This window comes from Corvus brachyrhynchos, unplaced genomic scaffold (assembly GCF_000691975.1).
Source record: "Corvus brachyrhynchos isolate BGI_N302 unplaced genomic scaffold, ASM69197v1 scaffold17, whole genome shotgun sequence".
NCBI classification, from domain to species: domain Eukaryota; kingdom Metazoa; phylum Chordata; class Aves; order Passeriformes; family Corvidae; genus Corvus; species Corvus brachyrhynchos.
The window spans coordinates 12,027,133-12,041,168 of NW_008240046.1; the positions used below are offsets into that span (position 1 = coordinate 12,027,133).

Consider the following 14,036-nt stretch of genomic DNA (forward strand, 5'->3'; position numbering starts at 1 on the left):
CGAAACAAACCCCGCCGGGCACGCACCGCCCTGGGCGGGGAGCACCGCGCCGGCGGAAGGCCCGAGAGCAGCCCCGGTCAGCCTGCGCACCTGCGGGGCGCCCGGTAGCAACTTGCTGCGGCCGGCGAGCCGGCAAAATACAGCGTGGGATTTCCCCTCCAGTTAGAGTACCATCTAATATTAAGGGACAGAAACGAAGGCCACCTGCCAAGGCAGCAGGGCCCTCTTCACACATCTGTGAATAGGAAGGGCTTAACAGAAGTGGGGAGTGAGAGCGACCCAACCCAGCACATCTTTATCACCACGCCAGGCAGACGCAGAAAGGAGCTGTGTCGAAGCAACAACTCACTGCTTTTGAAGATGCTCCCAACCATCCTAGGCGGTTTGGAGAGCAGTACAGGGTGTCAGTGGCACAAGCCAGACAGCTGGAGGCACACGAGTGGGGAATAATTAACTTTGCCCTAGCTTTCCAACATTGGGTTGTCTGCATGGGTGAAGAGAAATGTGACCACACCAGCAGCAGTTTGGGAACACTGTAGTGCTTGGTATTATGGACAAGGCAAACATTGTGCCAGCTCAGAATACAACCGGTCACGTGGCCCTTGGAGTGCCCCAAAGAACAATACAGGCTGAAGATTAGCCCGGTTGCTCTATACATATGAGCCCCAGGATCACACATCAAGCAACTAGTTGTACTCTCAATTTTAAGTTGGCAGCTGCTGGTCCCCAATAACCAAGGGTACAAAGTGAGGAATTTTATCCTTGTTTTCCTAGCACATCAAGGAGTGCAATAAGCTGGCAGAGACAGCACACAGAACACCAAGTAGAGGACTGAGATTTGAAATTGGGATATTCCTGGCCTTTTTCTCACAAACTGGAATAAATGTGTTCTGAAAAAACCTTATGGAATAGGTACACTTAAATCTAACAGCAGCACAATCTGCATTTATTCCTACCATGGCAAAAACCCCTGACTGAGCCTCAGTGAAGGTAGCATAATTGAGCTCGTCGGTGGGTAGTATATTTATCTCAGCTATGTATGAACATCACTGTCTGTAACTTGTTCATTACTCCCTGTGTCCTGGTTCTGGCCAGGATGGGGTTAATGTTTGCAGTAGCAAGGAGGGGCATGGCTAGGACCTTGAGATTGTTCTATATCACCTCACATCATGCTCAGGGAGCAGGGGTCCTTTCTGGTCGTGTTCCACGTGGTGAGAATTCACAATCTCTACCTTTTGTGCCTCCAGTTCTGCTCTCCAGGCTGCCAGGGGGAGGGAGGAGTGAGTGAGCAGCACATGGTTTATAACACTAAATTGGGGAATACTATTCCTAAACCGTGACACCCTGTCATTCAAGATCTGCAGAAACAGTCAGGTTCCACTTCAAACCTCCAGACTTGAGCATTCTGCCTCTCTCAAGTCCTTTACATATTCTGCTTTCAATACAAATGGCTCCTCTTTAGTCCTAGGTAATATCTTTGATATGACGAGTCTGGAACTACTTTTCATTTATTTGGTGTTCAACTCATCAGCAAATCAGCATAATAAAATCTGATTCTGCCCACTGCAAAGAGACTGCCCAGCTCAGATATAGACTGTGAATACTGAAAGTACTTACAACTCAGCTGTGGTAAGCCCATTTATTTACTCTCAATAAAATTGTCAAACAAATGTACAGGAGCAGAGCAAAAGTGGGTAACTTCCAGAAAAAGAGGGAAAAATTATAGGAAAAATTTACTTCTGGTATAAGTGATGGTTACCACTGGCCCTGTGATTATTACTTTTGTGCGCTTTTTTTTAAACATTAGTCTAATATTCATTGTGAACCTTTATAATGTCTTTTTCTGTGGTAAATTATTTTAAACTGAATCTAGGTACTGAAATAACTGTTTGGAATATATTCATCATATTTTCATAATTTAAAGTGATTTTTCACTCATCACCAAGTACTTCTTGTTTGTATTCTTAGCCATATTACAAAACTAAGCATTCAAAACATTTTTTTCAGTGTTCTGAAACCAATTTTGGGGCATTCATAGTATCTAGAAAAATCTTTAGGAATTTAGACATACTGTCATTTGTCAGGCTCTTAGGGTCAGAAAAGGCCGTTTGATCATCTCATCTGACCTCTTGCATCACATTTCACCCCAGCATTTCTCCACGCTTTCTCTTCACCTTTATGTCATTTTTAATATCCATGTGAACTACTAGCATTTTCTAAACAATCTATATTGATGTGGAAAGAGAAATTCTGCTGCTATGTGTCATTGCAGATTTAGGAAACATAGGAACTCTGTCACAGGTTAGTCTTTAAATAAGAGAAAGAACAACTGACATGGTGCATACCTGGTACACCATTATTACCAACTTGCCTCCTCAACTTTCATGGCCTAAGCATGAAGAAAGAATTTGTCACTTTGCCTGAAAAGGTCAGAAAGATGAGAGGAAGGCATCACAATAGGGATAATCCTGTTACTGTAATTAGGGAATCATCACCTATCACTTCAGCTGTAAACAAAGCCTATTTTGTCTTCCCAAGTAAGTGAAGACATCTGCATCCCCTTTGCTATTCCAGTGCATGAAAAATCTATTTCACTAATTATTTGTCTTGTTTAGGTTTTATATTATCATGGGACATAGGAAACCTATTAAAACCTCATCTATGCATATAGCAAATCATGAGAAAAGCTGTTTAAAATGCTAAGTATAGAACAATTTGCAAGTTGTTTTCTAAAGCAGTAAAAAAGCATTCTTGTAGCAATAGTGGTATTGAAGTTGATGAGGGAAATGCTAGGGGGACAAAGCAATTTAAAAATATTACTGAGCTATTGAAGGATCACATACCTACTAAAAGCTGACGGTTTTAAAAGGTCCTTGAAGCAGCAATTAAATATTAACAAAAATATACAAATGACTGCCTCGTGTCTAATTTATAATAACCTGTGCTCAGACTCACCATAACATTTTAGCCAGTCCTAAACATTATAAACACCCTTGCAAAGCACATTTTGCTCAGTCTCAGCTCTCTCTCCAGATCAAGCTGCTAGCCTGTATGTTTGAACCTTTATGTCCTGGCAATTGCCAACGAGCCCACATTTCTGTAAAATATTTTCAGGAAATAATCAAACTACATTAATATACAAGAAATTAAACTACAGAATTCTATCTATTTCTTTACAGTTTTCTTTTTAGCTATCAAATTCAAAACTATGTGTAAAAGGAAACAAAATATTTGAAATTAATCTAGTTTTGAAATTTTTTCCCACTCTCCCTCTAACTGTAGTCACAATAATGTTTCTGATACCATTTAAAACTATTTCTTTGGGAAGACTTTGTTTTTGTTGTTGTTGTTTCACCAGTAACAAAATTTTTTGTAATTAAATTGCAGTAGCACCACTTTCTCCACAAAGTTGTCTTCTGATTATAAAAATATCTATGCCTTTTCTCATTTATAGAGGTGCAGCAGCTGTGCCTTAGCCATGTTTCACATTGATTTCAAGTTCTATGTACAGGCCCACATGCAGTTTTATGTGCATTCTAAGAATCAAATACATGTCTCAGTATTAATGTCCTGCCAGCTCTCTGAATTTCACCAGGGAATAGCAAAAAGGTTTTTTTTCCAAATACCAAATTTATTAAATCAGTTGACTCATCAGCCTGAAAGTCACTTTTTGATAGCAAACAGTATAAGCCACCCCAGAAGGCATAACCACGAAGGTTTTAAAACTCACTTTGAAACTGCTATGTTTCTTGGTTTGAATTACAGAAGTAATTTGCCATGTTACTTGCTGTGTTTCAAAAGGAAAGCTTTCCAGCTTGATGCACTGAATCTCCCCATGTTTCAAAAGCAAGCAGTAGTGTCCACTCTACCTTCTACAAAGAATTTGCTGTTTTATCATTAATGCATTTTCTTTTGTATATCCCCTTAGAGAGTCTGTCTTTTCTACCCTACATAATTTCCTAGAATATCAGTCATTCTCATTGCTTTTCAGAATTTCTACCACATTTTTAATACACTGACTATCAACCATGATCCCTTTTAACATCACTTCAGTACAGCTGAAATAAAATATCAGCAAAAACATGAATATAGACAAATAAATTTAAATTGTAGTGACTCTTACATATCTTTACAGAATGACAAACTTCTTCAGATTTTCATGAAGGCTTGCTAGTTTTCCAATGGTAGAAAATATACAATAAAATGACCCCATAATTCAAATCTGTAGTTGAAAATTCAGTGCACTTTACTATTAGATTTAAGTGCCATCACTAATTGCTGATGAAATGCACTGACTCGTTCTCTCTGGGCTGGCCAGTTCAAGATGCAGCGAGATCTGAACATTCCTCTTCTCAGGTGAAGTGCATGATACAACTTGTAATCTTGGATATCATTAAGAAAGATCAGTATGATGGAGTCCCGACTTTGTTCAATAGCTTGCTGAAGAGCATGATACACCTTGAAACTGAAGCAAAAATAAGAAAAAAATCAATATTTTCTTTTATGTGAAGGAAAAAGGAAAGTCAAGCAGTTCTTAACAGGGGTCTTAGTGTCTATTTTGTTATATACAATTGTTATTACTTTTCTTAAATTAGTTGTGTCTAATTAAATAACAATAAATTCATGCTCTAAAAATATAACCTAAGTCTACTGTCTTGATACAGATTTTTTAGCAAAATTCCTTTCATTACAAGACCACTACACAAGAATGGTGAAAAGACTAATTTAAAGGAAAACAAAAATCATCATTCAATGTTACTGGTCTCACTTGTTGTTCTTCTTCAAATGTTTAATTTTAAGGAAAGCAATCTGCAAAGGTAGCAGCCTGACTTTTGGAAAAACCCCCAACCAAACAAAATAAAACAACCCCCCTCCCCCCCCAAAAAAAAACCAAAACGAAACCAAACAAAAAAAAAACAACAAAAAACCCAACACTACCAAACAAAACCAAACAAAACCAAACCAAACCCCCCAAAACAAACAAACAAGCAAAAATTACCCACAAAAAACACCCAAGAAAATGCCTAAAACATTGACTGAGGTATTCAAATGTCCACTACTGTATGTGTGAAACAACTTTATTAATTTAGGAATTATTCTGAAGCTACAATGTATTAGGTAAATATATTAAAGTAGATTTTGCATGGGTGTATTTCATTAAATGCTATTTTTAATTAAGTTACAGTTAAAAAATGATCTTGTTAAATTATCTCTTAAGAAATTTTCCCCCGTAGAGATAAAATTTTATATCCTACTCACTTTTTACACCAGGGATCCTGTAAGAGGTGTTCAGTCACAACAAAAATAATCTTCCTGCTCTTTTTTATACTGTTAATTGTGGCTTCAAATTCAGATACACCTGCTTCAAAGTCCCGTTCTTCTAAACAAAACCTAATTTCAAAGTGGTTATTTTTTTCCAGAGACACGAAATTTTTAGACACCCAATTCTTGTCTTCTCTTGCATGAATAACATAGGCATCATAATAAAACTCTTCCTGTTGTCTCTCAAATTCTTTAAAACCAAGCATTCGATTAACTAAAATATTCCAGTAGAAAGCTATTCTCCACCCTTCAAAATGGATGGTAAGGACAATAAAAATGAGTAGCGTCACAATAGTGGCAGAGATCACAAAAAGAAGTTTAAATGGAGCACTGTCTTTGCAGGCTGAACTATCAAAATACAAAACCAGAGAACCATGATATTTAGGTGGAGTGTTGCAAATGTACTGGGACCTCAGTCCAGGTATATCTACTTGGGTTACATTAAGCCAATCAGCAAACCAAGCAATGCTTTCACAGGTGCAATCAAAAGGATTGGAATCCATCTCTAGTTTTCTCAAGCTCTTGAAAGGTGGGCCAAATACTTTTTCTTCAACTGAGGTAATCAGATTTTTCTGAAGGTTCAACGAATTCAGAGAGGCTTGGTCATCAAACAGAGTTGCTGGAAGCAAATTCAAATTATTCGATCCTAAATCCAAGTGTTTTAATTGAAAGAGACCCTTGAAAGCCTGAACTGGAATTTCATCCAGCCCATTTGATTTTAAATTAAGAATTCGCAAATTGGGAAGACCTTTTAAAAAAAGAACGGGGCCACCTGGATTTGCATGTTTCCAAAGTCGGGCTAAATTATTGTGCTGCAAATCCAGTATGTCAAGATTGTCAAGTCCATCAAACAAGTCTTCTTTTATGTTTGCTATGTTATTATTGCTGATGTCCAGGATAGTCAGGTTTCGTAGAGGATGAAAAGGTGAAGGAGAAAGTGCCAGATTACTGCACCCTACCTTCCTCAGCATCAGTTTTCTAAGGCTTGGGACAAAAATGAATGATTCACTTTGCAAAGTCAAGTTTTTATTATAGGAAAGATAAATATCTTGTATATTATTGAGACCTTTGAACTCATGACCTGTGAGCTGTTGATTAATTTCATTGAGACCAATATGAAGAATTTTCAGGTGTCCCAAGGAAGAAAATGCCCCACTTTCTATTGTAGAGATTCTGGTTTTTGTGAGGTTGAGAACCTGTAAGCTAGAATTAGCAAGTGATGAAAATGTTTTATTAGTTATTCTTTGTAAGTTTAGGTTGCAGTTAGAGAGACTCAGGTATTTCAAGTTGTTCAGACCTGTGAACATATTAGCAGTAATTCCTGGAAAATTGTTATTATCCATTATAAGGTACTCCAGGTGGTATAACCAATGAAAAGAAAAATCTTCAATTTTCCCAGTAAGTGAGTTCATGAGATTCAAATATTTAAGGCTAGATAATCCATAAAATAAATGTGAAGATACATTAATATTATTAAGCTTCAGGTTTAAGTATTGTAAACTTGAAAGCCATTGAAATGAGTCATTTTCTATGACAGAGAAAGAATTTTGGGAAAGGTTTAAAATTGTAAGATTTGTTCCTTGCAGACCCTGGAAAGTTGACTTGCCAATGTAGGAAAGTTTCACATGGCTCAGTGAGAGGTTCCGAATCGCTGTGTTTGATAATTCTGTACAAAGTTTCTTTGTGCAATTTTCACCAAGTTCAACATTGTTCAGTATGAGGCCAAACAGATTTCCAATTGTATGTAAACATCCTGTGTGAAACTGAAAGGACAAGAGAAAAAAAGTCTTGGCCTAAACAAAAGGATTATGTAAAAAAGTTGACTAACAAAACATTTGGTTTGAAAAGGTTTTCAAATGAGATTTTCAAGCAGAATACAACTTCTACACCCAGACTGTTTCACACCCAAGTTCAGACAAACACTTTTTGGAGTTTACACTTCTTGTGACAATAGTTCTATCACTTATAACATGATTATCATAAATCTGAGTAGTATTATTTTAGAAGAAGATAGAAAGCGGCTTAGTGAGATGCAAGTTTGAATCCAACTACCGAAACTCTTTCTCTAGAAGTATCTTAAAATTTGTGATATCATTCTTCTTTTATTGGTACCTGCTAGGTATACTAATTTACTAGTTATTAGGTCAGCAGACAGACAAGAAGAAGTCCACTTTCTCTTTGCAAGCAGAAGCTACTATGAAATCTAATACTACACACTTGCTTTCACAATATGGATCACAAGCTTCGCTCATAGTGCTCAGCCCTCATCTTGATTAAGAGATCAGCTGAGTGATTGAATACTCCATTTGTCAGAATGATTCAAAAGCATAAAGACTGCTTTTTAGATAGCAGTACTGTAAAACCAGAGCAGCTGAAAGTGGCCCAAAGTAGCAGGGCCCAAGAAAGGAGTACTGCCATTTACTTACCCACACACTGTATCCTTGTGCCAGAACAGCCCTACATGAAGTCACACAGTGAACCAGGTAAGAACCAGTGTGACTACAAGCTAACTGAGCCAAAACATCTGTAAAGTTTCCCCAGTGATCCAGTGCATAGCTTCATAAAAGCTGGTATCAGAGAGGGAGGGATGAAGCGGCCAAGTGAAGGAGGATGGTGCGATTCACTCTTAGCACTGCTACAAACTTACACTACCTTAAAATATTCTTATAGGTTCAATGTACATATTCTTTAGAGATCAGCCAACTGGGAAACAGAGCAAAACAAACAAACAAAAAACAAACAAACCGAGGAAATTCAATGTATATTCAGTATTTGTATGCTGATGGTCAACCTATATAGAATTGTCATACTTACCATCACTCTTCAAAGAATCATAACACCAAGAAGCAGATCAGAGAGCACAGTGAGGTAGGTGGAAGAGAAAACAAACACCCTTGTGGGTTTTTTTAAAAGGAGTGAGTATACTTTTCTGGAGTGATTATTTCTCTGGGGTTCCTATAGATACAAGTGAATGCTCTCTTTGATTAACAGGGAAGTGAGATCTTTACCCACTTGGAGAGTATGTCAGCCCTTCACCTTCAGCGCGTGCAAAAAAAATTCTGCATAGAAAATACCCAGTAAGGATTCTCAGAGCATCTAAGTCTGCTTGAGACCTCTGATCTACATGGAACAAGCCTCTATGAAACTAGCCTGTGATGATTTCAGTGGCAAAACAATAATTCTCTAAATCACTACTGGAGGTTAGGAGTAATGCTGTATAAAATAGAATGGGTTTTGGACCTCAGTGGATCAAAATTGTAGTGTAAATGCCATACAACCATACAGGGTAAATCAGGATAGTTTCATTTTATACTTACACCTATTGAATTTCTGTTAACATGCTTCCTACCTCTTTTAGTGGATTTGATGACAAATCAAGACTATTCAATGAGGTATTGCTAAGAAAACTGAAGTCTTCTTTTTTCAACTCAGTGATTTGGTTGCTACTCAGCATGAGCTCATGGAGTTTCTCCAACTGTTGCTCGAATCCTAAATTGGCTGACTTCAAAGAATTATGAGATAAGTCCAAAATATTCAAGTTCTGGAGAGAAGATGCAAGAAAAAAAAGTACAATTTTTTTTTATATATATAATACACGCAACGAATTTAGAAATATTTCATTAGAGTATAACTGATCAGAAATTTGTTGCAATACTACACTTAAACTAGATTTGTAATAGAGAAATGGCAACTTTCAAGCTCCTGCGAAGAAGTATTCTGTATCTTTCACACCAGTAACTTTCATGGTATTCACGGTACTAACCTGTTAAAGTACCTACTGGAAACCAAAAACGTACCTACTGGAAACCAAAAAATTTAGCTAAAGTTCCTTAATTCACTGAAGGCCCTCCTGTCTCAGATAAAATGATAAATGCAGAAGCCTACAGCTGGCTGCTGTTATAACTACCGCAGTACTGAACATTACATTCCGCCCTTTTTCAGCGTGGTCCAGCCCAGTAAATGGACATGAGGAAGGTGAAGTTCCCAGCATGGAGGCTGGCTGCACTCAATCGTATTTAGTTGTGTCAGCAGTCCTACAATGCAAGCAGGTACACTTTATGTAACTGAACTGAGTTTAGCAGAAAAGTTCAGACTACTCAAAATCACATGCACACTCATTAGAACACTGAGTGACAATTAGTACCCACACATTGTCTTTACTTTCTTTTGTCCTTAGGCTCTTCCTTTTGCATGATTTCTTTCGTGGTGCAAAGACAGTGGAATAGTCCTTTCCTGCCTTCTGTGGTGGTCCCCCAATCTCTGCTACAGACAAGAATATTTAACCCCATATGAACTACCAGGGAAAATGAAGGTACAATAAAAACCTTTTTACTTTTTCTCAGTTCTTGAAGTCCTGACAGACACTACATTCAGCCTAAGCACTGGCCTTCCTGGTTTGAATAATTACACCTCAACCTTGAGAATTTAGGCTTCCAGCTACCCAGGCAGCTGAGATTCCACACCATCCACTTCGCTGTTATCATATGCTGCTGTTATTCTCTCAGCACATATCCTGTATGGAGAGGTGTCTCAAAAGGATGCAATAGGGAAAAGGGAATGGAGAGCACTGACTCACAAAGATTACTGAGACTCCAACGTGCTTTAACAGAAGAAGCCACAAATCCTCTGCTTCAGAAAAAATCAGTGGAAGTTTATATGTTGGGTATTTTGAGATACAAAGGCAGCAGTTCTGTACACACATTGGAAAATACCATAAATTCCCCATTTATATTTTATTTACATGATCTTACCTTCAGGGTTTTGAAAGGATCATTATTTATATTTAGTCTGTTGTATCCTAGATTGAGCTCGGTCAGGTTGGTGCAGGAAGAAAAGACTTTGTCAGGGAGCTTATACAATTCATTATGGTGTAGCTTCAGAATCTGCAGCAGGGGCACACTTTGGCACAATTCTGGTTGCAGTTTAGAGATGCTGTTGTAGCCTGCATTCAAGTAAACCAGCTGGCTGTACTTGGTCAGATTTGCAGGACCTAGCTGTCTTAGCTGATTATGAGAGATGTCCAAAATTGTTATATTGTTTGGAAGATCAGAGGGAATTTGAGTCAGCTTTAGGTGACTGCAGTCAGCTGTTTCATTTTGGATATGACATTGCTTTCCAACTGATGCACATGGCCAGAAGACAAACATCAGTCTGACATATAAGCTGCTCCACCAAAGAATGGTGTTTCGCATCATTCTATCTGCAAAGGCAAAATGAACACTGCAAATTACAATCATTTTGACACAACTTGCATCTTAAACTGAAAGCTAAGCAAGCAAAGCTTAAAAACTATATAATTTCACACTGAGCAAACATTCGGTGTTTCTAACCCATATAGTCGCATTCACTTCTGCAGAAGAGTTATGTTTAATAATCTCTCTAAATAATGACTTTTATTTAAAAGCAATAATATTGTCTTACATAAAAATAGGTATGTTCAGAAAGCTGCCAACTTTATCTATTATCAATGAAAATTTCCAATCACTTTCTCTTTTCTAATTAATTTTGCATTGCTTTAACATGCAGAAAATACAATAAGTATGACAAATTCTACACAAGCCTCTCAATGTTAGCCATTGAGCTCTGAGCTTAACTGCATGTAAAATATTTATACTTATATGCAGTAAAAATACATAGTATACCACTTATTTCTTTTACTGTTCTTGACAGTGTTTATTTTACAAGTCAATCACCCAAAATTCTGTCTTTCCATCTTATAGAGAAAGAAGGAATACCAGGCTATAGAAACATGTATGAGACAGTAAGAGCACACAAAATAAATCAGTACAAACCTAATCAGAGAAAGAAATGGAGAAGAGCCAAGGTGTAGAGAAGACACTGCCCATAGGTTCAATACATTTATCCATATACTTTCAGGAAAACTTACACATTTGAGAACTTATATACTCCACCCTGTATCTTTTGGTCATTTACATCAACATTGAAACTAATTTTCAATGGCTCTACCTGTTTGGTCATTACATTTCTAATGAATCTTGGGCTTTTTCATAGTTTGTTCACTGACAATTTAGTATCTATTAGATTTAAATTCACCTGGTAATCTTGTAACGAGACTACTGCACAAGGAAGAAAATTAATTCCATATAAATTCTGACCAGAACGAAGCTGTAAGAGCGCAGAAGGGTTTGACAAGCCTTCTGAGTCATAGAGCTTGTCTAATTAAATGGCATTTCTGCTAATCAAAAGAAGAGTCCTCTGTATTTTCCATATTTTTCTCTACAGAATTAATCTTTAGTAGAGGGACAACATATTTTGTGAGTGCTTTGCAGAATGGTTTTTTCATGCTTTAGCAGAGCACAGTAAGCTTAGGTTCCTGTCTTCAATTTTTTCTTTTTTAAAAAATAAAACGCCTATAATTTCAATTCGGAAGCTTTAAGTGTCTCCACAATTTTGATACACACATATCTGTATGGCCTTCTGCCAATAAACTTGGAACCTACCTAACAACCTCAGTTTACCAATGAGTTCAGTCTCAGCAGGATGGGCTCCCAGGCAGAGAAGGCCATTAGTGCCCCAGTACAGAACAGGCTATAGATGGGAATAAACCTTCCTAGACTTAACAGGAAGCTAGAAGAGCTTCTCAAATGACTAATTCACAGGAATTGTGAGCTTTCTTACTTCTACAACTCCCATTTTCCTTTGCTAGTGTGAAAAACTAGGTTCACTCTCCTGTGAGAATTTAAAGGATTTAATATAAAGACAATAAGAGACACATAAAATAAAGCAAAGGGATAACGGCCGGGTGCCTTGGCGCTCTGCCAAGAGCACCCCTGATGCTCGGGGATAGTCCTTTTTATACCATTTTTACTGTCTGTTCTTTATGCATATTCAAACTTTTCCTGGAGCTGTTCTGCATGGCCACTCCTTGGTTCCGCCTTTTTTAGAGCACGCGTATTCTTCTGCCTCGCGGTTTTATTTCTTTTGATTCTTGGGGTTGGGCTCGCTAGGTAAAAGTGGATGGTAGGGTGGATCTCTTAATTCTCCAGACAGTCAGGGCTGATTGCAGCTTTGGGCCTCTTTGCCCCCCGGGCAGAGCGGTGATAGCGGCTCTCGGACCCTCCTGGCCGCCCGTTCTCCGGGCGGAGCAGCCTTTGGGCCCTTTTGTTCCCTGGACAAAGTGTTGATTAGCAGCTTCTCGGGCCTCATCCTCTGCTCGCTTGGAGGTTATCTTACTTGCTCACACTTGCTAACATTCTTGCTAAAAAGAGAGAAAACTACATCCACACAGCAAAAAGCATTTCTAACATTATATAATATCTACCTTTATACTTGCGAGAAGCCAACATTATAATATATGTTTATAACACTAGGAACCTGTGTTTAATTAATATGATCGAGCCTTGAACAGAGTATTGCACATTAGCAAACAATGAAACAAGAAATTAGAAGAGAAATTAAACCAACACATTTGTATAGAAAAAAAGAAAAATTCTTCATAACTGATGTTTTCTAAAGAGATGGATTTCCACTAGCATAACAAAACACTCTAAGGAATTGACACTGTAACCTGCAGCCAAGCAGGAGCTGAGCAGGTCTGATCCCAGCAGAGTTTGACTCCATAGCTGACCTGCCTTTTCAGAAGGGACACATTAGGACTGCTCCGGTGACAAAACGTCACATTATAGTGGCCAGAGGGGAACCACATGACTGCCTTTGTGGGAGCAACCTGGCCATCTAAGGAGAAACATTTGTAAAATCCAGTGGGAATGGGGATACAAGCAAGGGATAGAGGGACCTGAAACATTGCAAAGGCACACACACAAAGGACTACAAAAGATGGTTTAAAATAAACCTTAATGAAAAAGTAATTCCCTGTTGGGTACTGCCATGTCAGGGTGACCCACATCCTGCAGCTCCTATAGCCTGGTTCTCCACTCATCTGCCACTGGCTAATGCGGAAGAGCAGTAAACTCTCAGTCCTGCTACAGCTGCTGCCAAACACAACATCGCTGCCCCTGTAGCTGAAGAAAACAAAGGACCGTTGTCCTACCTCTTTCCTCTGCACCCCAACTGCTGGAAACACTAAGGAAAACAAAAGAGAAGCTTGTCTGTGACAGAAGCTTGCATCCTGATCTGCATAATTCTCAGGGTTTGTTTTAGGGTGATCAGAGAATCACCCAGAAGTGATTGCTGCTGGGTTCTGCAGCAGTTGTTGCCAGCTCATCTTTAAGTTTGAAAGGCAGAAGAAATGTACTGCACAATCACAAAACGGGTTCTTTAGCTGACTTCCAGCAACGGGTTGCCTTTTCCTGTTTTTTTCATTGCAAGAAATCTGGAATCAGCTTTCGGTGGTTTAGCTTTGGCTGGGGATCCAATGAAGAAAGCACACATCCGTTACCAAACTTCAAGGACAGCGTTTCAGATGGGCAAAAGAAAGAACTACAGATTTAGCATTACGAACAAGAACTTTAAAATCTGGCACAGACTTGGCTAAAATCCAGGATCAAGGAAATCACCCAAACTCCTGAGCAGCACTTTGCCTTTGCACCTCGATATTCACATTTATTACTAAGAAGTGAAGAATTTTACCGACTCACCTCTGCAGGCTTTATCTCCTTCTGTCTGGAAGCATCTGCACTAGTTCCTCAGCACACGAAAACCATGAGGAAACACTCTGCCCACTGCCGGAAGAAGTGAAACCGAAAGTGTGGCCGGGCGCGGCGTCGGCAGCGGGCGAGCGGGGGGGCGGCTCC

At 38.7% G+C, this 14,036-nt stretch overlaps 1 protein-coding gene across 1 annotated transcript; it reads right to left on the minus strand.

Moving 5' to 3' along the window:
- Window positions 1–1,610: 1,610 nt before the first annotated feature.
- Window positions 1,611–14,002, minus strand: TLR3 (toll like receptor 3). The gene is made up of 5 exons (XM_008641455.2): window positions 13,881–14,002; window positions 10,074–10,522; window positions 8,672–8,863; window positions 5,260–7,085; window positions 1,611–4,465 (listed from the first exon to the last, which is right to left on the minus strand). Exons 2-5 carry the CDS (start codon window positions 10,515–10,517, stop codon window positions 4,237–4,239), a joined length of 2,691 nt encoding a protein of 896 aa, XP_008639677.1. The 5' UTR covers window positions 10,518–10,522; window positions 13,881–14,002; the 3' UTR covers window positions 1,611–4,236.
- Between the last annotated feature and the right edge of the window lie 34 nt (window positions 14,003–14,036).